The 22,381-nt window shown below is 41.0% G+C and overlaps 1 protein-coding gene across 6 annotated transcripts in view; it reads right to left on the reverse strand.

The window, feature by feature from the left end:
* LOC311147377 (voltage-gated potassium channel subunit beta-2-like) overlaps positions 1–22,381 on the reverse strand; it is a gene marked incomplete at both ends in the record, with an annotated part of 80,431 nt that overhangs the window by 4,796 nt on the left and 53,254 nt on the right. For 4 of the 6 annotated variants that reach the window (XM_084184072.1, XM_084184071.1, XM_084184073.1 and 1 more), the window contains 8 exons: positions 25–110; positions 4,289–4,375; positions 4,767–4,810; positions 5,656–5,700; positions 11,052–11,096; positions 11,744–11,823; positions 12,485–12,522; positions 12,912–12,955. In XM_084184072.1, the coding sequence (XP_084040198.1) occupies positions 25–110; positions 4,289–4,375; positions 4,767–4,810; positions 5,656–5,700; positions 11,052–11,096; positions 11,744–11,823; positions 12,485–12,522; positions 12,912–12,955 (469 nt within the window). Of the gene's footprint in view, positions 1–24; positions 111–3,664; positions 3,710–4,288; positions 4,376–4,766; positions 4,811–5,655; positions 5,701–11,051; positions 11,097–11,743; positions 11,824–12,484; positions 12,523–12,911; positions 12,956–22,381 lie in introns of all 6 variants that reach the window. The other 2 variants (XM_084184068.1, XM_084184069.1) reach the window with 1 other exon arrangement.

Here is a 22,381-nt window from a genome sequence, read left to right on the forward strand (position 1 = left end):
TGTTTCAACTGTTTTCCAACTCACCATGATCTCCATGGAGCTCCAGCGAGACGTTCCCCAGTACATGGCCATCCCCTGGTTGATCACATGGGTCATTGCCCGCACCGTCTCTGCCAATCAAAAGACACCATTCACCCATTGGCCCCGACATTGGAGAAGAGGAGTGGAGGGAACAGGTGAGAGTAAGAGAGAGGGTGAAAAGGTATTGAGGAGAGGGATATGAGAAATGAAAGAGAAAGAGGAGATAGAAGGAAAGTCCACATAGAATTTAGGACAAAGGGTAAAAGCACAAAGGAGTTACCTAGTTAATGTATACATCAGTGGAAATAATGAGCAGTGAAACATATGGGGAGAAAAGGAAGAAAATGTCATTCCTTTTTGGAGTCAATCAACACACTGATTTTATTTTTTTGAGGCTTTTGTTTTGATTTGACGCTCAATTGAAATTTTTAAAAGTATTTATGCGTTAAGGTTTTACAGTCACAAATCAGGCAGTCAAATTCATTGTCTGACCAATTTTATCGGGGCAAAAACAGCACTGTTCATGCCAGAGTCAAAATAGCAGTAGGGTCAATCCAAAACCCAGAGTTTTCTTCAAAGCTTTTCATGCTCCCTTTATATAAGAAACATTACATTTTAAAAACAGGTTGTTTTAAAAGCATGTTGTAAAGAGAACAGCTCTGTGCGACCTGTAGCGTCAAAACCGTAAAATCTACCGACACCAAAACAACTTTAAAATGTGTAGGCTGACCGTCCGCAGTGCACTTGAAAAAAAAAGCTTGATACTACTTTTCCTGCTAAAACCACATTTACATAAATCCCAATGCATTTCAATGGCCATAGAGTTGAATGGTAAAAATGTATCCCTTAACTACTAGTCTTCAACCATTTAAGCTAGAAACGCCATTCAAACTTTCAAATGTGCAGACTGGTCTGGAATAGGTTGCTCGTATTCAGCGTTTTGATACCATGTATACTTTCTGAACTATTACTGTTTTAAAGGTGATACCTAAGCTTAAATGGGAAGTATTTGGATTCGCCACTGCTCTTGAACCGTTAAATATACCAACACCAAAGCAACTTTAAAACGTGCAGACTGGCACTGGTACTGTTGCTTGAAAAAAACGTTTGATTCTAATTATACTTTTCACACTACAACCATATTTGCATAAACCCCAACATATTTCAGGGGTTATAGACTTTAATGGAAGAAATACCGGTCGCTGCTAGTCTTCAATGGTTTAAGCTAGAAACGCCATTCAAACTCTAAAACGTTCAGACCGTTCTGGAATAGCGTGTTTGTATACAGCTTTTTGATACCATTTATACTATTTGAACTATAACCATTTTAAATGTCCATAAAAGCTCTATAGGCTTGAAGGCAAAGTATTTGGATTAACCAATGCTCTTGAACCATTAAAGCTACAAACACAAACCAACGCTGACATGTACAGACTGACTCAACTTAGATTGCATGTCAAGAGATTGTTGATGCTATTTGTACTTTTTGAACTATAACAGTTTCACATTTGCATAAAAGCTCCATAGACTTCAAAGGCAAATTTTGGATTCCACTGCTCTTGATCCGTTTCAGCTACAAACACCACCCCAATGTTGACATGTGCAGACTGACTCAACTTAGATGGCTTCAACACAGCTTTTTGCTACCATTCATACTTTATAAACTATGAAGCTTGTTGTATCCCCATTTATTTATTCTAGTTGATATTGATTATTGAACTGCAATGTTGAGGGAGCTAGCACACAAGCATTTCACTGCACCTTTTATACTTGCTGTAAAATGTTATTTTATTTGAGATATAACTCTGACATATGGAAAGACGAGACAAGAAAAAAACTAGATCGTTTTAGAATTATGTGTTGTAGAACAGCTGACTAAAGATGCACATTCAGATACAAAAACTTTGAGACAGTTACCACTTGTTGTAGCAAGGTGTTGTAGCAAACAAGTATCATGAAATATATGCACCAGAAATAGGGCACACTTTGTAACTTGTCAGAGATATATCAGCAAACTAGGCTAGCTAGAGCAAAATAGCTGGCTAGCTGTCTGCTTGGCTAGCTACCTAGCTGCTTGGCTAACACAGAACGTCAGCATACTGCTCTCTGATTGGCTAAACAGACCCGTCTCGTCTCAAGTCTTTAGCTAAGTTTTGACAGGTTGAATTCTGGAAACTCCAGCAGCTGAAATGAGACATTCTAAAACTAGACCATTCAGATCAAGCAAACTTTGTTCTAAAACTGCATAAAAACGTCTTGTCTTGTCTCGGCTGTTATATTTGTACCGTCTTTAACTGTTGTAAAGAGAAAAAAAGGAAGATTTGTGAATAAGGCTTCAGTGGCCCCAAAACCATCATCTAGCCCGGGGTATGCATTCTTTACCTCCTATGGCACATGTGGGTGCAAGGTTTTGTTCCAGGCAAGTATCAAACCTATTCTACCCATTAACTAGTATTTAATCAAGACTCTGATTAGTATAATCAGGTTACTGCTTGGCTGGAACAAAACCCTGATGGGTTGCATGCTCAGGCTAGAGAGACACACTGCAGTCAAGACAGCGTTCACAAAGGAGGCTGCAGCAGCACCGGCAGCGGACATCTTGCAAAATAAAAGGAAACCAAGCCAGTCGTCTGAGAAATGGGAGGGGTGAGTGATGCCAACAAAAACAGTAATGGTCAGGAGGGGTTTGTGCATGGGGTACTTTGGCTTTCACAATGCTTTATGGCTACTGTAAAGGTACATGTGACTGTGTACACCTCATATCCTGCTCCTCTTTCTACATGGTATGGAACTCTACTTTATTGCATTGATCTGTTATAAGTTACAGTTGAAGAGAGAGAGAGAGAGAGAGAGAGAGAGAGAGAGAGAGAGAGAGAGAGAGAGAGAGAGAGAGAGAGAGAGAGAGAGAGAGAGAGAGAGAGAGAGAGAGAGAGAGAGAGAGAGAGAGAGAGAGAGAGAGAGAGAGAGAGAGAGAGAGAGAGAGAGAGAGAGCGAGAGAGAGAGAGAGAGAGAGAGAGAGAGATAAAACAGAAAGACACCAAACTGAGTAAATCAAAGGATTCTGGAAGGATTACATCATATTCTGGTTACAATTGTCAGCCGGAGAGAATGGACATCTTTAAGTGTCATTTCTTCCAACAACAAAAAGTGGAAATGGCCTTTTCAAGACGACAAGGGTATCTGAAACTGCCCGCATTGGCATTATAAGCCCAGAAATAATTTATTTATTTCTGACAAATAAACATATCTGTTATACTGATGAACTGATTGAGAAAACATGAGAAAAAAAAAGATTCAAAAATAAATGTTGGCTTTGAAGTGAAAATGAGAAAGGAAATTGAAGTTAAGGATTTTTCGTTTTTACAATGAATGAGGGATCCATGAAATTCAGTGAACTTCTCCAAAATGTACTTGCAAGATGTAACGTTACCAAGTATGAATCAATCCCTCTCTCAATCCACTACAGTAGACCACCCTTTTTTGCTAGCACTACGAAAAGTCCAACATTTTATGGATTCAAAGGGGGTTTTGAATGGTAGGATAATGGAGGGAGGACTACTTCTATCAAGTCACTGCCATAAAATGCCTTTCGTTTGAAGGGGTGTTGATTGAACACTTTGTTTTGACTAAGGGTACCATGTACCTTCTATGATGAATGTCTTGGACTTTGAGGTGTGAAATGGGTCTCCTGGTGACAAACAAAAAGAAAGTGAAGACGTTGACCAGTCTGTGAATGAAATGACATCTGGAAGTATACATAAGGGGCAGCAGGGTGGGAGCCACAGCTCAATACAGCGAGCCCCATCATGCACTGACTGAGCTCGAGCTCAAGTTCAAAGTTCACAATGCTTTACTGACCATTTAAATCGGTGACAGGAATATACATTTATCATCCATTGCCCATGCCCCTGTTCGGTAGGTTTGTGTTTAGACAATCATATATTACCGCAGTTCGTACGCAAAGAGGATGTTTGAGCTGTCAACTGTGTCCTATCTCTACAGTTAGGATTCGTAAAACTTAGACTTATGTACCCAATGAAAGTAAATGTAACCTTAAGGTCCAAAGCATAGAACCATTTATCTGTCTGTAGATAATATACACGCATGAGATGCTAGCCTGACTGAGCATTATTAATGCACCGCTGCACAACTGGATGCAAGGTGGTCTGTTTATCGCAAGAATATGTCACTGTGCAGCAGATATGCAGCACTGAAAATACCACAGATGAATGTAAACAAACAGCATTCAAAGAAGAGTGCTGCCTACCTTCCATAGGTGTGTTGGGGTCCGGTCTGTTTGCGAAAACGACATCCACATACTCTAGCTGCAGTCTGTCTAGCGATGCCCTTAGTCCTGCATTATATAGGGCAAAGACCATCAAGATAACGGTAATACTTAGTCCCGTGTAGCTCAGTTGGTAGAGCATGGCGTTTGCAACGCCAGGGTTGTGGGTTCGTTTCCCACGGGGGGCCAGTATGAAAAATATGTATGCACTCACTAACTGTAAGTCGCTCTGGATAAGAGCATCTGCTAAATGACTAAAATGTAAAATGTACTTTACATTAAAGCCACAATCCTGTTTGTCTTTAATGCTTTCATTTATGCACTGTATATACAGTAGGTACTGAATCTAGTGAATGACTGGATTGGACGCAAATGTCATATTGATATCCTGCAAGTATATAGGCTACCACATTGTACATGCATTAATAACTCGGTATAAAAGTGGCTTAAAATGGCTTACCTTCGATTATATGTTTTCTGGACAACCCTCTTTCTGTTTCTGCTCTGAAAAGCAAACAACAAATGCCCTTGTCAGGATATAAAATCGTGACATTTAACAACTCCCTGCTACCATTCACAGTTTCACAAGTCATAATGTAGCTGATACAGTACAGATGTTCATTGTATTGGATCCATATTGGTGGGTTGAATGTGAGACATAGAGATAAATAGAGGGCACACTTGACACACAGCATGTCTTAGCAGGGGCAGCATGTGCCCTCTTTCCATCTGTATGATGCAAGACATAAACGTATTAAAGTTGAATGGGTGCCTCCTGTCAGTGCTAGGCAAGACCATTAAAGCAGCATTAATCGAAACATTAACTATGTGTTCTCCCCGCAGTTTCAGTCAAAAGCTGAGGGATGGGGCTGGAGAAATCGAACCACTCTCAAATCGATAGACTACGCTATGGATGCAAGGACTGACCATCCATGATATCAAAATTATAGTTTTAACCATGTTTTTAGGCTATACAGTGGTTGTTTACATTTACTTTGTTTACAAACAGAGTGAAACAAGCTTATATTTTGAGTTCTGATGGGGTACGACAGTTAAACTAAGCTCATGAGGCATTTATACGTTATATTCTTCAAGAATCAATGGGTACATATCATTCATTTATTTGTCAAAAAAAATGGATGTAGCAACTAATGATTGCCCCTTTAATTGGTCGTCAGTGAAAGGGCATTCTCATAGGAGGGGATTGACCCCATTTCCTTGCAGGAAAACAATTAAGAGTCATACAGCCTCAATGCTGCCTCTAACATACACACACAAACACGGACATGCACGCACGCACACGCACACACACACACACACAGAGAAAAAGGCTCCAGTATAATACGTACTTTCCTCCCCAGAAGATCTTGGTGGTGATGACCAAAGTGGAGCGCCTGTCAGGAGAGAGCAGTGTATGAGGGACAGGTGCATGGTGAGCATTCTGACTTGAAAATGGGAGATCCAGTGCATTATAATTCTTCTGCTCTTAAGTCCCCTTGGCGCCAATGACGATTTGAAAGAAAAACCATTCATGCTTAACCTACTTCATCTGGTTTGTTCTTTTTTTTGCTTGCAGTAATTAATTAATTGTAATTATTGACTGATTATGTGACTGATTACGTAAACAAATAAAAATCAGGATATAAATAGCCCTTTTTATGAAAACCTTGATTCCTGCTGCTGGTTGGGATGATTACCAAACAGGAGAAGAGCTGGGGGCTTTAGCAGGGTACTTCTTCAGATGTGAGGAAGAAGCATGTTTGTTTCACCTCAATGCTCCCATCCAATGCCATTGACTGGGGCTGCTGAGGCCGGCTACCCCTGCAGGCTAGATAGCTAGCGTTAAGTGCACTTCGCCATTCATAAAATAACAAAACACAGGAGTAACAAGCAAGTCTGGCCACTAGAAATCTCCTCCATCCTCCCTCACAAAGAGTGAGTCTAGCTGCTGAGACAGAACATTTTTGAAAGAGAGAGAGATTTGACAGGTGCGGCGGACTAGACACTGGTGTTCTTGTATGCTCAAGACAATGTGTTCAGTGGATTTTAAACCAATGTTTTAACGTAGCAGCAATACTTCAAATCAGCCAAAGTCAGTGGTTTTACCTCAAAGACCTACAATGTTTGAAATGTTGCAACATCAGGGGAGTATCTAAGCAGTGTGTGGATCAGCGGAGGCTCCTCAGAGGAGGAAGGGGAGGACCATCCTCCTCAGTGAATTTCAGAAAATAAAAATAGTGAAACAGTAATCCTTTTTAGATAAACTATACTAAATATATTAATGTCACCAAATCATTGATTAAAACACACTATTTTGCAATGAAGGTCTACAGTAGCCTCAACAGCACTCTGTAGGGTAGCCCCATGGTGTAGCCGGAGGACAGCTAGTTTCCATCCTCCTCTTACTTCAGCACAAAACCTAGGAGGTTCATAGTTCTCACCTCCTTCCATAGACTTACACAGTAATTATGACTAGGGCTGTTGCGGTGACCTTATTACCACCACACTGGCGGTCACGAGTCATGAAGACAGTCAAATTCCACATGACCACTTAGTCAAGGTAATTAGGCTCCTCCAAGCTCTGATGCTGTTGATGGTCATTAGTAGCCTACCAAACTTGCTAAATGCCTGGTACTAATCACTCTGACATCAATGCAAATGTTATCGAAAATCTAATCAAACACTTCATGAGAGCCCATGAGCTCATGTTGTGCAACATTTCTATAGGCTATGCAATTGCGTGAGAAAACAGAGTGATGGACTCTATTAAAAAGAGGAGGATCCCATCAGCTTTCTATAAGCTAGGCCTACTATATTTATTTCTCAACTTTCCTAATATTAAGCAAATATTAAGTACATTGCTTATCTTTACAACAGGAGTATAGCCTACCTGGATGGTATGAAAATTAACCACAGGAAAAGCGTCCTCCATTTGCTATTTAAGTGCAGAGATTACATACATTTTTTCCCCTGCCCCTGTTTCAAGACAGGTCCATAATAATGGTCCATTCTAAATCAAAACGAATTTCATACATATATTATTTAGTATATGTAAAGATAAGATTGAATCAAGAATTGTCTGATGGGTGACAATATTAGCCTATCATTTGTGAATTATATATTATCACTTGTGAATGATGCCCAGCTTAAGGCAAGAAACAATGTCTTTTTTTGTGACTTTTTCTAATCATAGTCGCACACCTCATGTAGCCTAGCCCATAGGCCTATATGTTTTGATAAGGTTTGTATCACAACTAAAGTGGCCAAATAACTTCTTCAAATGAAGCACATGAATCCGCTTTACTACGGGTGTAGAGGCTAACTGGCATACAATATTGTATGCAGCGTGTGAGTTTCAAGTTTGGGGAAGATCATTTTCACCATAAAAAGGCACCTTTATAATAAAAGCATTACATGCTTAACTGCATTTGCGGTCACTTTTGATAATGGTGTTTTCTGCTAATGGAACATTTGCGCTTATAGCCTACTACCATGTGCGCATTGCTGCGCGTATAATGTGAAGAAATAGCCTAATAGTTTATCAACATTTTAAGCTAAACGTTCTGACCTCATTGCGTAAAAATGTTTTTTTGATGCTAGTGGTTATATTAATTTGGGATCTATCGTATCCCACAACTGTCCCAGACTATGTTTGGAATATTTATTTCTCGCACAGAATAGAATAGGTCAACTTTTGTACTATGGGAGATAGTAAATTGACATAGGCTAGTGCTTTTGCTGATCGTTAGGCCTACTCATCTTGTTGGTTGACGAAAAGTAAATTTGGACAGTTCTTCCAATATCTTCAATATGCACCTCGGAATTGGATAAGGACGTGCGCAGTTGCGTCCCCGATGTGTCTGTCTTCACTTGTAGCCTGTGAGAAAGACCCGATCATGTGATGGAGAGCCGTGTGAGTGAGATGAGAGGTCAGGATCAGGCAGCACTCAGGGAGAAGGGCAGCAAAAGGCATGGATTGTTTTAGGGATGCCGCCGGGGAATTCGAGGCATTATCAAGTGCTTCTCAAATTGTGAATGAGAGACTGATGAAGTGTGAACAGCCTGTGCAAAAAAACAAAGCAGAGCTCATGCCTTTCAAGCAACTTTTTTCAAATCATCATTAGAGTCGCATCATGCAGCCTTACAATGTATTAAAAATCTAAACATATAGCCCAACATTTGTAGAACAACTAAAGTTACATTAATAACTCTAAATTAAGCATAAACCTATTTATTTGTAAACCGCTCAACACAGAATAGCCGCATGTGCGCACTCCCTCAAATTGTTTGGAGAAAATATGCTTTCTATTTTATTCATCTTTGTTCAGTTGTATTCTTCATACTATAAAATAATATAAAATAATGCCACGGAATTCTAAGCAAATCTTGTCTGCTAAATTAACTAGTGTAGCCCACAGCCATATGGCATAGCCAGATCAGGACCTAACATAAGGACAACTCAGAGTAGGCTATTCTGTTCTTCTGAAATAAACTACATTTTCTTTATATCATGTTTTTTTAGACCTGTCTAAAATAAATAATGGATTTATTGTGAAGGTGTAGGCTATATTAAATTGATTTATTATACTTTTTTAAATGTAGATGTTCCAATGGTCTGCATCAGTGGCTTGTAGGCTATGTGTGGAAGCCAGGAGATGCTAAATGTGTTTATGTTAATTAACGGTCAATTACCGTGAGTCCGGCAGTTATTTTCTTGACAAATCACCGGCTGATGAAATTTCGTGACTGCCACAGCCCTAATTATGACAACTTCTGGAGGACGTCCTCCAACCTATCAGAGCTCTTGCAGCATGAACTGACATGTTGTCCACCCAATCAAAGGACCAGGGAATGAATCTAGTATTGAAAGCATAAGCTACAGCTAGCTAGCACTGCAGTGCATAAAATGTGGTGACTAGTTGACTCAAAGAGAGAGAAAGACAATAGTTCAACAGTTTTTAACAAATTAATTTCTTCAAAAATGAAGGAGAAGCAAGAGAGAGAGTGCTAGCTATATTTTGTTATATTTTTTTCGCTTTCACTTACTTAGCTAGTGAATGCAGCCATCTAGTTTAGCCTACCCAATACCTGGCTCAAACAGAGAGGGATGCTATGTTAGCTAGCTGGCTATGGCTATGGCTATGGCTATCCAACACTGGAACTCTTCCAAGTCAAGGTAAGCTTTTGGTTTTATTAATTTATTGCCAACGGGGCCCGCCAGTGTAACTGCTAAACTGCTTGCTGACTTTACACTGTACTGCATGATTGTAGCTAGCAGGTTTACTAATGCGTTAGTTCTAGTAGCTATGTTGTCTATCACGTTAGCTAATATGATGACAACGATGTAGGCTGTGTGTAGTGTTTAGCAGTTATGATATGAAGGTTTGGCGCCTGGTCACAGACAGCTGATGTGTTGTGCACTGAAGTCCACATGCGAAGGGAAAAGGTAAGAGGAGGAGAGCACGTAGATGCGAGAAGGAATTATACAACGCGCAAAGTGATCATGCTGTTTGTATGTGGCTGCTATGAAAGTGAACTGTGTTTGCGTGTAATCAGGGATGTATTCATTCCGCCAATTCTGTTGAAAAAGTTTCTTAAATGGAAGCAAACGGAACGAAATGGGGATAAACATACATTAATTTGTCCAATAGAAACTCTCGTTTGCAACTGTTGGACTAATGTGTCACGGATTCTGCCGAGGCTGCTCCTCCTCCTTGCTCGGGCAGGCTTCGGCATTCGTCGTCCCCGGAGTACTAGCTACTGCCGATCGATGTTTCGGTGTTTGTCTTGTTCTGTCTTGAGTGGTTACACCTGTTGTCTATTATGTTTGATTGTAGATCCTATATTTACCCATGTCTCACGTTTGGTATTTGTGTGTTATTGTTTGTGTCTAGGCGGTATTGGCATCGCTTTTGTCGTATTACGTGTGTTGTGTTTTTCCTCCCGGTTCGGAGGTTTTGTTTGTTCTTTACAATTAGTAAAGTATGTCTGCTAGTATCTCTGTGTCCTGCGCTTGACTTCACTCACCACAGACACGTCGCTTCTGACAGAATAACACACCTACATGGAGTCAGCAGGATCAGCGGTGCCAACGGGATCACTGGAGGAGCGCGTAATCCACCAAGACGCCATGAGTAAAGTACGTCTGTAAAGTACGTCTGCTAGTATCTCTGTGTCCTGCGCTTGACTTCACTCACCACAGACACGTCGCTTCTGACATAATGATTAGACCCTAGATCAGCTAGATGCAGGCAAGAGCGTTCAAGGTGGTATTGAATGTGTCAATGTCTGTCACCTTGATTACTCAAATTCTTCTCTTGACCTGTGCACCTACGTTGTAAACTTTCATTCATAGGCTAGGTTGTAGCAACCTCATGATGGATATAGGAATATTTTTGGGATCATGTTGTAAACTTTCATTCATAGGCTAGGTTGTAGCAACCTCATGATGGGTATAGGAATATTTTTGGGATCATGTTGTAGCCTAAACCTATCGATGTTACATTGAGCTGGGTGAATGGAATATGAAAGACAGTCATCCAATATGCTGTAATAGAAATAAGGCCCTGCTCATTAAAAAAATTATCTTCCTCCCTCATCTTAAACAGCACCGACCGCCACTGGTGTAGTTACTATCATTTCCAACATGGATGGCATTAGCAATAATTTCTCACACACACACACACTGGGGCATGCATGAAAACGGCTCAGGACGACAACAAAAATCCCATAAAACTCTACGCACCTCCAACCTTTCTTCTTGATGATGTTCCCCAATACGACCTCTGCCCTGGAAGAGAAGAACAACAAATTCTTACAAACATGGGAAGTTGAATGAATACTACTCTTTGGATGCTATTGACAAATGGTGAATGGGGGTAGTACTGAGCACAGTTATTTGTGAAATAGGAGAGCAGTGGGGACTTCTGGTCTATGAGGTCAAGGCTAATGAAGCAGGCGATTTACTGAAACGTGACAGCAGAGAATAATGCTCTGTCTATCGCTGACAGATGTTACATCTCTGCCCCAAGGACCAATGTGTTCTCCATGAATGGCTCTTATCATTTCCCATCAAGCACATCTTCCTCTATGTGACAGCTCTTATCAAACACAGCTTTGTTAGTGTGTATTTGTGGTGTGTGTGTGTGTGTTATTAGCAATAATTTCACACACGTATACTCACACACACACACACACACACACACACACGTAATGCAGTTGAAGATGTTCTTATGCAGTTGGAGGGGATGGGAGTTCAACCACGTGCTGAAGCTACAGTGACCTCAATGTGGTTATCCCACTGAGGCCCAGTAAAACAGATGGAGATGGAATGGATGTGTGTGTGTGGTGTGTGTGTGTGTGTGTGTGTGTGTGTGTGTGTGTGTGTGTGTGTGTGTGCACGTGTGTGTCTGCGCGTGCGTGTGTGTGTGCACTCACTTCCCTGCAGCGTAGACCTCTGCTGTGTCAAACAGATTGATCCCGTTCTCATAGGCCAATGTCATTATCTCCTCTGCCATCTACAGAGAGAGAGAGAGCGAGAGAGAGAGAGAGAGAGCGAGAAAGAGGTGACATGGGTGTCTGTGTCTGTCAACAGTATTATGTACTACAGTTCTAATAGAAGGTCTGAAAAGTGAAAAGGCTTTAGTTGATTAACATAAAGCAATGACACATGGATGACATGCGCTGTGCACACATGCATACTGACGCCACACACACATTTTCACACTCACCACATACGCTGTTGCTACTGTCTATTATCTATCCTGTTGCCTAGTCACTTTACCCCTACCTATATGTACATACCCCTGCACATCGACTCGGTACTTGTACTCCCTGTATATAGCCATGTTGTTTTTACTCAATATTGTTAGTCGTTATTCACTGTGTATTTATACATTACCTCGTGTCACTATTTCAATTTTTTTTTTTTTTGCATCTTTATCTATAACTCTGCATTGTTGGAAAAGGACCCGTAAGAAATCATTTTCACTGTTACTCTACACCTAAAATGTTATTTTAATTAAAATATTAATCAATCAAGCAACTAAACTGGATATTGACAGCTGGATTAATGGTTGAATTAGGATGTCACTTTAATATCGCACATATTGACTCCACTATGTCACATACACTGTGGACATTGAGAATGGATGTTGTGAGTATGGAGTCTCCACCTACCTCATCTGTGATCTGTCCTCCGAAGGTAACCCACGTGCCTGTGGAGAACAGAGAGTGTTAGATCTCTATGGAGTGGTTTCTCAGACACAGATTAAACCTAGTCCTGGACTTAAAATAGTTTCCCATGGAGATTCTCCCTTTCGTTTGCTTTTTACTCCAGGACTAGTTTTCATATGTGCCCCTATGAGTGTGTGTGTGTGTGTGTGTGTGTGTGTGTGTGTGTGTGTGTGTGTGTGTGTGTGTGTGTGTGTGTGTGGTGTGTGTGTGTGTGTACGCGAGCATCCATGCATTTGCAGAAGTCCATTGTCTGCAGAGAATGTGGCGAACATACATGTTGCATCTTTTGTAACTCCTGGCTGCACAATGCATTTTCTACCAGGACAATGAATATGACATTGCATTCAATTAAATGGATCATCACACTCACCTAATCCCATGCAGGACACCCTCAATCCAGACTTGCCCAGGTTTCTGTCAACAAAGAGAACATGTTCGGCTGTGAAAAGGGACTTCACTGACCTGTGCTGTGACAGAAGGAGAAGAGGAATAGCATGAACTGAAGACTCTCTATCCCAAATGACACCCTATTCCCTATATAGTGAATTACTTTTGATCAGAGCCATATGAAATACTATTAGCAATAGGTTTCTATAAATGGGTTTCTATGGTTGATTTTACGTCATACAGTACACAGTATATAAATGGAAAAATTGATTCTCTGCAGGTCCTGTGATAGGATAGTGTCCCATGTGTTCAGATCAAAGCGAGGATGAACAACTCAGGGCCCAAGAGCAGCTTTCTGCTATCTGCTGGTTGAGATAGAGATCTGACAGTGAAGTCCTATAACTGCAGCTACAGCAGAAGACCCAGTTATTTCACTGCAAGTGTGAGAGATACAAAATGCCTTGTGGATATGCCATGGAGACAAGATTACTCAAAGCATTGTGTGTGTGTGTGTGTGTGTGTGTGTGTGTGTGTGTGTGTGTGTGTGTGTGTGTGTGTGTGTGTGTGTGTGTGTGTGTGTGTGTGTGACCAATGTTGCTAATAAAAGGGCTATGCAAATTGATTGATTGATGGATCCGATGGCTCAGTTGGTAGGAGAGTAGTGCTCACAACACCAAAGTTGTGGGTTCGATTGCCGGACTACATCCCACATAGGCAACTGAATATACTGTATGTTAACTGTAAGTCACTTTGGATACAACCATCTGCTAAACATAGAGATGGAAAGAGGGCACCCATATTCTTTGTGCACCCTCTACCAATCTCTATGCTGCTAAGGACTTAAGGACTGTTCAGTAGCTCTGGTGTTTTGCTATGGTGTTTTCGACCAACTCAGTGGCCACCTGAGATTGGAAGGTTGGGGATTCGATCCCCGGTCATACAAAATACCCGATGCCTCTCTGCTCGGCACTCAGCAATAAGGAGATGGATCAGGGGTATGGCCCTGTGATAGACTAGCTTCCTGATTTGCTCCATTGTTGGTGATCTCAACGAAGTCATGAGTAACACATCCACCCTATAAAGGGGCTTATGGAAAAGTGGTACTGTGGAATCAGCAGTAGTCATAGGGAGACTCAGTTTCCCCTCAGCCAAGCCCCATGGTAAGTAAGGCAGCTGTGTTCATTAAGCAATTCCCTTCCCCAACACATTACTTCATTAGCCCAGCATATGACTCAACGCTACTGGCTGTGCTCAGGTCGAGTGCCTCGGCTTGTCCACATTGAGCAGCAGATACAGCAAGCTCATACACTGACAGAGACCACACACATACACTATATATACAAAGTAGGTGGACACCCCTTCAAATTAGTGGATTCGGCTATTTCTACCACACCACAGGTGTATAAAATCGAGCACACAGCCATGCAATCTCCATAGCCAAACATTGGCAGTAGAATGGCCTTACGGAAGAGCTCAATGACTTTCAACGTGGCACCGTCATAGAATGCCACTTTTCCAACACGTCAGTTAGTTAAATTTCTTCCCTGCTAGAGCTGCCCCAGTCAACTGTAAGTGCTGTTGTGAAGTGGAAACTTCTAGGAGCAACAACGGCTCAGCCGCAAAGTGGTAGGCCACACAAGTTCACAGAACGGGACTGCCGAGTGCTGAAGCGCGTAGTGCGGAAAAATCGTCTGTCCTCGGTTGCAACACTCACTACCGAGTTCCAAACTGCCTCTGGAAGCAACGTCAGCACAAGAACTGTTCGTCGGGAGCTTCATGAAATGGGTTTCTATGGCCGAGCAGCCGCACACAAGCCTAAGATCACCATACGCAATGCCAAGCGTCGGCTGGAGTGGTGTAAAGCTTGCCGCCATTGGACTCTGGAGCAGTGGAAACGCATTCTCTGGAGTGATGAATCACGCTTCACCATCTGGCAGTCCGATGGACAAATCTGGGTTTGGCGGATGCCAGGAGAACATTTCCTGCCCCAATGCATAGTGCCAACTCTAAAGTTTGGTGGAGGAGGAATATTGGTCTGGGGCTGTTTTTCATGGTTCGGGCTAGGCCCCTTAGTTCCAGTGAAGGGAAATCTTAATGCTACAGCATACAATGACATTCTAGATGATTCTGTGCTTCCAACTTTGTGGCAACAGTTTGGGGAAAGCACTTTCCTGTTTCAGCATGACAATTCCCCCATGCACAAAGCAAGGTCCATACAGAAATGGTTTGTCGAGATCGGTGTGGAAGAACTTGACTGGCCTGCACAGAGCCCTGACCTCAACGACGTCGAACACCTTTGGGATGAATTGGAACACCGACTGCGAGCCAGGCCTAATCGCCCAACATCAGTGCCCGACCTCACTAATGCTCTTGTGGCTGAATGGAAGCAAGTCCCTGCAGCAATGTTCAAACATCTAGTGGAAAACCTTCCCAGAAGAGTGGAGGCTGTTATAGCAGCAAAAGGGGAACCAACTCCATATTAATGTCCATGATTTTGGAATGAGATGTTCGACAAGCCGGTGTCCACATACTTTTGGTCATGTAGTGTATAAACATACACACATGCTCGTGGTAATGGCTGGAGCGGTATAGGTGGAATGGTGTCAATTACATCAAACAAATGTTTTGATGCCATTCCATTTGCTCCATTCCTGCTATTATTATGAGCTGTCCTCCTGTAAGCAGCCTCCATTGGTGTTTATGTAATCACCTCTTAAAGCTAGAATCCTTAATTGAAACAATAACAAAAAGGACCATCCTGCCTCTGTTTTGTTAAAAATCTGAGGATGGGCCTGGAGAAATGTAACCACTCTCAAATGCATATACAGAGCTATGGATGCAAGGACTGACCATACATGATAACAACATTATAGTTTTAACCATGTTTTGAGGCTATACAGTGTTTGTTGACATATACATTGTTTACAACCATTAGAGTAAAATAACACCACAAAACAGCCTTGTACTCAGACACCTCATACTCTGAGTCACACATGCACGCACACGCACACGCACACACACACACACACACACACACACACACCATAACACAGCTCATACACTGACAGAGCAGTGTTGACTTTTAGTTAGCAAGCTGGTGTAGAACTAATAGATCTGAATTAGTAAGTGACCCTGTGTTTCTTGAACATATAGAGTAACTGGGGTGAGTGTGTGGTTATGCAAGACTATTCAAGTGCCTCTGTAATGTAATGTATAGGGGAGGAGGTGGAGAGATATGTGCAATGAGATATGAGAGGGCCATTATTATGAGAAATAAGATACAAGAAAGTGTGAGGTGTAAGCAGTAGATATACAAGAAGGTAATGCTATGAGAGTGAAAAAGCTTATCTGGATATGATAGGACAAAGAGCGGACGTTAGTTTTGCTAGAGCTACCGCAGAGGGCAAGCTTTATTTCACTGTTATTTATACAGGTAAGTCAATTAAGAGCAAATTCCTATTTAGAATGATGACCTGAAGCTAAGGAACTAGTCTCCCAACAGTAGACACAGCGAGTACCAAAGGAATGCCATTCCCAAATACCAAAGCCTGCCTCCAATCTTAGACCAAAAAAAACAAAAACAAAAAACATAACCCTGATATAGTGGTGGGTCGGGAAAATATATTCAATTTCCTCATTCCTTTTAGCTTGGCTACGTCCTTATATGGGCAGTTTGATAGAGTTCACATCCACCTACAAGTACTGAATATGGACAGAAAGAATGATTGAGTTCCAATGACGAAAGGTTACACAGCTTGACCTTTAAAGGTGCATTACATAACATTTCCACATTTTTATATATGTGTAGTGGTAAAGGGATGACATGACATTAAAAAAACTAAACATCTGAAGCTACGGTATACATTTGCTTGTTTACTGGGGAGTGGCAGGTTCGGCCACATCCAGCGTATACAAACAAACAGCAGTTCTTTCTATCTCTCTCGCTTTCTCTCACCCCATACTTATCTCATACTGCCAGCAGTGTTTCCGAGCTGTTGCCTTGGCCCCAGTGTGAGTTAAAAGAGGGCTGGATAGTGCAGAGCATTTAGTGTTCATCACAGAAGGTTGGTGGCACCTTAAATGGGAAGGACGGGCTCGTGGTAATGGCTGGAGCGGTATAGGTGGAATGGTGTCAATTACATCAAACAAATGTTTTGATGCCATTCCATTTGCTCCATTACTGCTATTATTATGAGCTGTCCTCCTGTAAGCAGCCTCCATTGGTGTTTATGTAATCACCTCTTAAAGCTAGAATCCTTAATTGAAACAATAACAAAACGGATCATCCTGCCTCTGTTTTGTAAAAAATCTGAGGGATGGGCCTGGAGAAATGTAACCACTCTCAAATGCATATACAGAGCTATGGATGCAAGGACTGACCATATATGATAACAACATTATAGTTTTAACCATGTTTTGAGGCTATACAGTGTTTGTTGACATATACATTGTTTACAACCATTAGAGTAAAATAAGCTTATATTTTGGGTTCTAATGCGGTACACCAGTTGAACTAAGCTCAAGAGGCACTTATAAATTGTATTCTTCAAGAATCAATGGGTATATTATTAATTTATAAGTCCAAAAATGGATGTAGCATCTAAGGGTTTTAGCTTTAATGCAGCACTTTCAATCTCTTTTTCTGCTCTGAGCAAATAATGGAGAATAAATTCCTCCACAGTGGACCGTCTAAATGAATCATTTCTTCAGTCTGTCTCACTCTCTTATCTTTTCAATTTCCCTCTCATCCTCACTCGCTCAACGGCTCACCATGATTATCTCTGGCTGTCAACCTCTCCAAAGCGCTGTCGCTCCCCTCGTTCTACCTCTCCCATCATTCTCTTAACCACATGTTTTCTGCCTTTGGTTCTCACTGTTGCCCTCTTTACCTCTCTCTCAACTGCTGTCCACTCCTGTACGATGTCTCATGGTCTGACAAACACCACCTGATATCTCTAGCTTAAACTGACAGATTTTGATGTGGATTTTTTTATTATGTTACTTAGATTGACGCAGTGTGTAAATGATAACACAGTGAATGAACAAATTGATTAAGATGCTGGAAGTGAATGCTGGAAATAAACAATTAACTATACAAATGAATAAAAGCTGTGAGCATTAAGGAAATAGACCCCTGGCTCAAATAGAAGCCTGTCTCTAATAAGCGGCAGTTGTGTTCAGTGATTGGAGCAAATAAACGCCCGGGCTATTAATTAAAGTTTTACGGTAGTGCTATCAGGTAAGCCTACTTTGCATTTAATTGAGAAGATTTTTTGGGAAAGTCTTTCTGTCTACCAACAAGACAGTTATCATTTGTATCGATAAGTGGCTGCATACAGAGTGATAGACAAACGCGCACCAAACAGACAGATGGGCAATATTGCTGGAAATTAATTGGCAGATATTATTTTAACCAGGGAAGGGATAATGTCAATGTGGCTTTGATTATTATCATGAAAGTTTGTGATGGAACACATGAAAAAATGGGTCACACTTTATTTGGATAGTCCAGATTTTCCACCTGTAGATGCTCTACAGATGGTCATACTATCAACAAATTATATTTTGATAAGCAACTGGTTGCTAAGGTTAGGGTTAGGTTTAGAATAAGGGTTAGGGCTAGGGTTAGGGTTAAGTTTAGGGTTAGGATAAGGGTTAAGGTTAGGGTTAGAGCTAGAGTTAGGTTTAGTAGATAGTTAGTTGAAATGTTCCTATAGTCTATAGAGCATCTGTTACCAATGCATGTACTTTCAGAATTGATTGGCGAGCTACTCATAGGTGGGCTGCGAGCTACTGGTAGCTTGTGATCTTCCCGTTGGAGACTCCTTGGCTAGGCCTATCGTTGATACTATATTATAGGACTGAATAATTTAAATACGTTTGGAGGAGCCCGTCTTTGGTAACCGGGTGAGAGACGTTCTTTGGAAATGGGGATGGATAGCTTACTTGAACAAGATACATTAAAGAAGCACTATGCAGAAATCCCTCCACCATTTCCTGGTTGCTAAAGTTCTAATAGTTCGCCTAATTTCAGTTTGTTACAAAATAAGCAAGTATAGTGTAGAGAATCATTGTACAGTCTACACCGCTGTGAAATATATTTACCATAACCAAAAATATTGCATTTTCAGCTGTTTGAAGCTGATGTACAAAACCAAAGTAAAAGACGTAAAAACGAAACCGAAGAGCGGGAAGCATAGAAATAGGGCACATAGAACAGATCTTCCGCTTCTTAGACTTGCTTTCAAATGAAAATTATAGATCTAAAACACACATTTCTATGTGAATTTGGTCGGGTCGCCCAAAAAGTTACATAATACAGCTTTAAGTCGGCAGGTAGGCATACACTGAGTGTATAAAACATTATGAACACCTGCTCTATCGATGACAGACTGACCAGGTGAATCCAGGTGAAAGCTATGATCCCGTATTGATGTCACTTGTTAAATCCATTTCAATCTGTGTAGATGAAGGGGAGGAGACAGGATAAAGAAGGATTTTTAAGCCTTAAGATAATAACTGAGACAAGGATTGTGTGTGTGTCATTCAGAGGGTGAATGTGGAACGTGTTATGGTAGTAGGTGCCAGCGTACTGGTTTGTGTCAAGAACTGCAATGCTGCTGAGTTTTTCACACTCAAAAGTTTCCTGTGTGTGTCAAGAATGGTCCACCACCCAAAAGACATCCAGCCAACTTGACACAACTGTGGGAAGCATTGGAGTCAGCATGGGCCAGCATCCCTGTGGAACGCTTTCGACACCTTGTAGAGTCCATTCCCCAACGAATTGAGGCTGTTCTGAGGGCAACTCGATATTAGGAAGGTGTTCTTAATGTTTTGTACACTCAGTGTATGTTTTAGGATGTGCAGTATATTTTCAATTCAAGGCATTCTCACGAATGGACCATTTAAACAACTTTTGTGGATAGGCTACTTGGCTGAAAGGCCAGGATAAAAAAGATACACGACGATGCATTGCTGTTGAACTAGACTTTGTTATAGTATGGTAAGGGTAGCCTACTGAGGGCTTTGTATTTAATCAAGTGAAACGAAAACAAGCAACTGTTTTCTTTTCACTTAAATGTTTCTAAATACAAGGGTCACCTGCATCATCTCACCTCTTGTTTCATGATGGGCATATGGCCATGGAGGGCGTTTTACGTACGTCCCCAAAAATAATGGGAGCTGGGTGAAATAATGCACAATACCTACAAAGATAAAAACGGGATGTTCTCTCACTGTTTTGCTGCTGCCAGACTTTTTTTTTTCCAAAGCAGTCTCACGAGGCAAAGCCTTTATTGATAGGCTTGGCTACTAGTAGGCCTACTTGGCGAATGCATTGGGCAGGACAAAAAAACAGCCTTTAATGAGGGGAGGGGAGGCTATGCTTGAATCAAATGAAACAAAATGGAAAAATATTTGTTTTGTATGTTTCTAAATCCGAGGGCTACCGGCACAAAAAGCACATATTCTCTCTTGTTCTATGAGTATAGAAGCACTGTGCTTCACGGCTGGATAGGTTGCACTACTGCTCTCAAAATCCATGCCATTACCAACTGTGTTACCGCTAAGACCAGCTTTTGGTTGATCTTAAATATCCCCACTAGCACTGCCTGAAATTGGCACGTTTTCTTTTTTCCTAAATTGCATCCTTTACATGTCAAACACTACATAGTGCATCTCCTTAGACCCAGCTGTATCTCTTAGTAGTATTTGTTGTGTGTCAGTATGATTATTGTGGTATCAGTATACTCAGAAACATTAGAAACTTTTCCACTCGTCTGAGACCACACTGGTACTCTATACAAGCATATATTGTAAGCCATCAATGCAAGTACGTGACATTTTAGTCATTTAGCAGACACTCTTATCCAGAGCAACTTACAATTAGTGCGTTCATCTTAAACTAGGTGAGACAACAACACATCACAATCGTATCAAGTACATTTTCCCTCAACAAAGTATTAATCAGCAAAGTCAGTGCTAGTAGGAAAAAGGTACCTTTTTATTTTGTACTTATTTATTTATTTTTGGGAGGGGGGGCGCCGTGAGATTTATTTTAGACACTCTTCAAAGAGGTAGGGTTTCAGACATTGAAATAATACTTGAAATAGTTTTTTCCTGTCTTCTCTAAGATGTAGTGATTATGTAGAAAGAAAGAAAAACTTTCTGAGCCAGAGCTGGAGGTAGTTTTGTATGTGTTGCAAAAAGGCAACATTTGGCTTAAAGTGTTGCCAAACTGAGACATAGGGCCACATTCATATATTGATAGACACATTAGAGAGATTGTTTTCTTCCTAAATCTGCACATAATGGACAACCAAATACTTCAAAATAACTTTTATGTTCCCCCTGCACATCAATAGAACAAAAATGTATATATTTCATGAACAATTGTGGTTTATGAGGTCAGAATACTGCCATTGACGACCATTCATTTTATGGTAGAGAAGTAAGAGAGGTTACTTTCCAAGTTCAGCCAAAAATGACAACCAAATATTACTAAAAGTAAGTTAGATGTTCTCCATACAATACATAAAAAACCCACAGAACAGTTGATGCTTTCAAAAATATATGTTTTTGATAGCAAAATACTAAAATATGGATTGGTCAAGTTGATATATTTAGCTATTTCAGAATAAATATGACTTCATTTCAGATGTATATACCATTACACAATAGTTTCTATCACATCTCAATGATTTTAATCCATTTTGATGTGATTTTTATAAAATGTCACAGTTTCTTAACACAAATGTTTATACCATTGAAGCCCAATGTTGCATTTAAGCAACGTTTCCAATGTTTGAGCAAAAGAGCACAGCATTAGCCATGGAAATATGCATAGAATTGCAGGAAATTATCTTTAAAACTGCAACGTTTTCTCTCAGCTCCATGGCAGAATATGGCTTAAAAATGCTAAAATGTCTCTACACAGCCAAGATTGGGGCTTTTAAAATGTTCTCTAAAATTGAGCCTCACCGACAGGCCGACCGCGCCAATTGCCACTCCCCTTCCATGCCCACCACCTAAGCCCCTTTTTGATCTAGAAAAAACCCTGTGTGCGTGTGCATGTGTGTGCATACATTTATGAGCATGCGTGTTTGTGTGAGTGTACGGTATGTTTGTACTGTATTTGAGTACATGTGGTGTGGTGTGTGTGTATGTACAGTATGTCTGTCACGACTTCCTCCGAAGCTGCCTCCTCTCCTTGTTCGGGCAGGCTTCGGCATTCGTCGTCACTGGCCTTCTAGCCACTGCCGCTCCTCATCTCATCATTCCATTTGTTTTGTCTTGTTTATTACACACACCTGGTTCATATCCCCTCATCAGTACATGTATAAGTGTTCCCTCTGCCCCCCATGTCTTTGTGTGTGATTGTTTATTGTAGAGGTTACTATAGCTCGGTGGACCTATATTATATTTGTATCGCCGGGATATTCACCCGTGTGCCTT

The sequence above is a fragment of the Coregonus lavaretus genome (genome assembly GCF_964263955.1).
Source record: "Coregonus lavaretus genome assembly, chromosome: 20".
In the NCBI taxonomy this organism is placed as follows: domain Eukaryota; kingdom Metazoa; phylum Chordata; class Actinopteri; order Salmoniformes; family Salmonidae; genus Coregonus; species Coregonus lavaretus.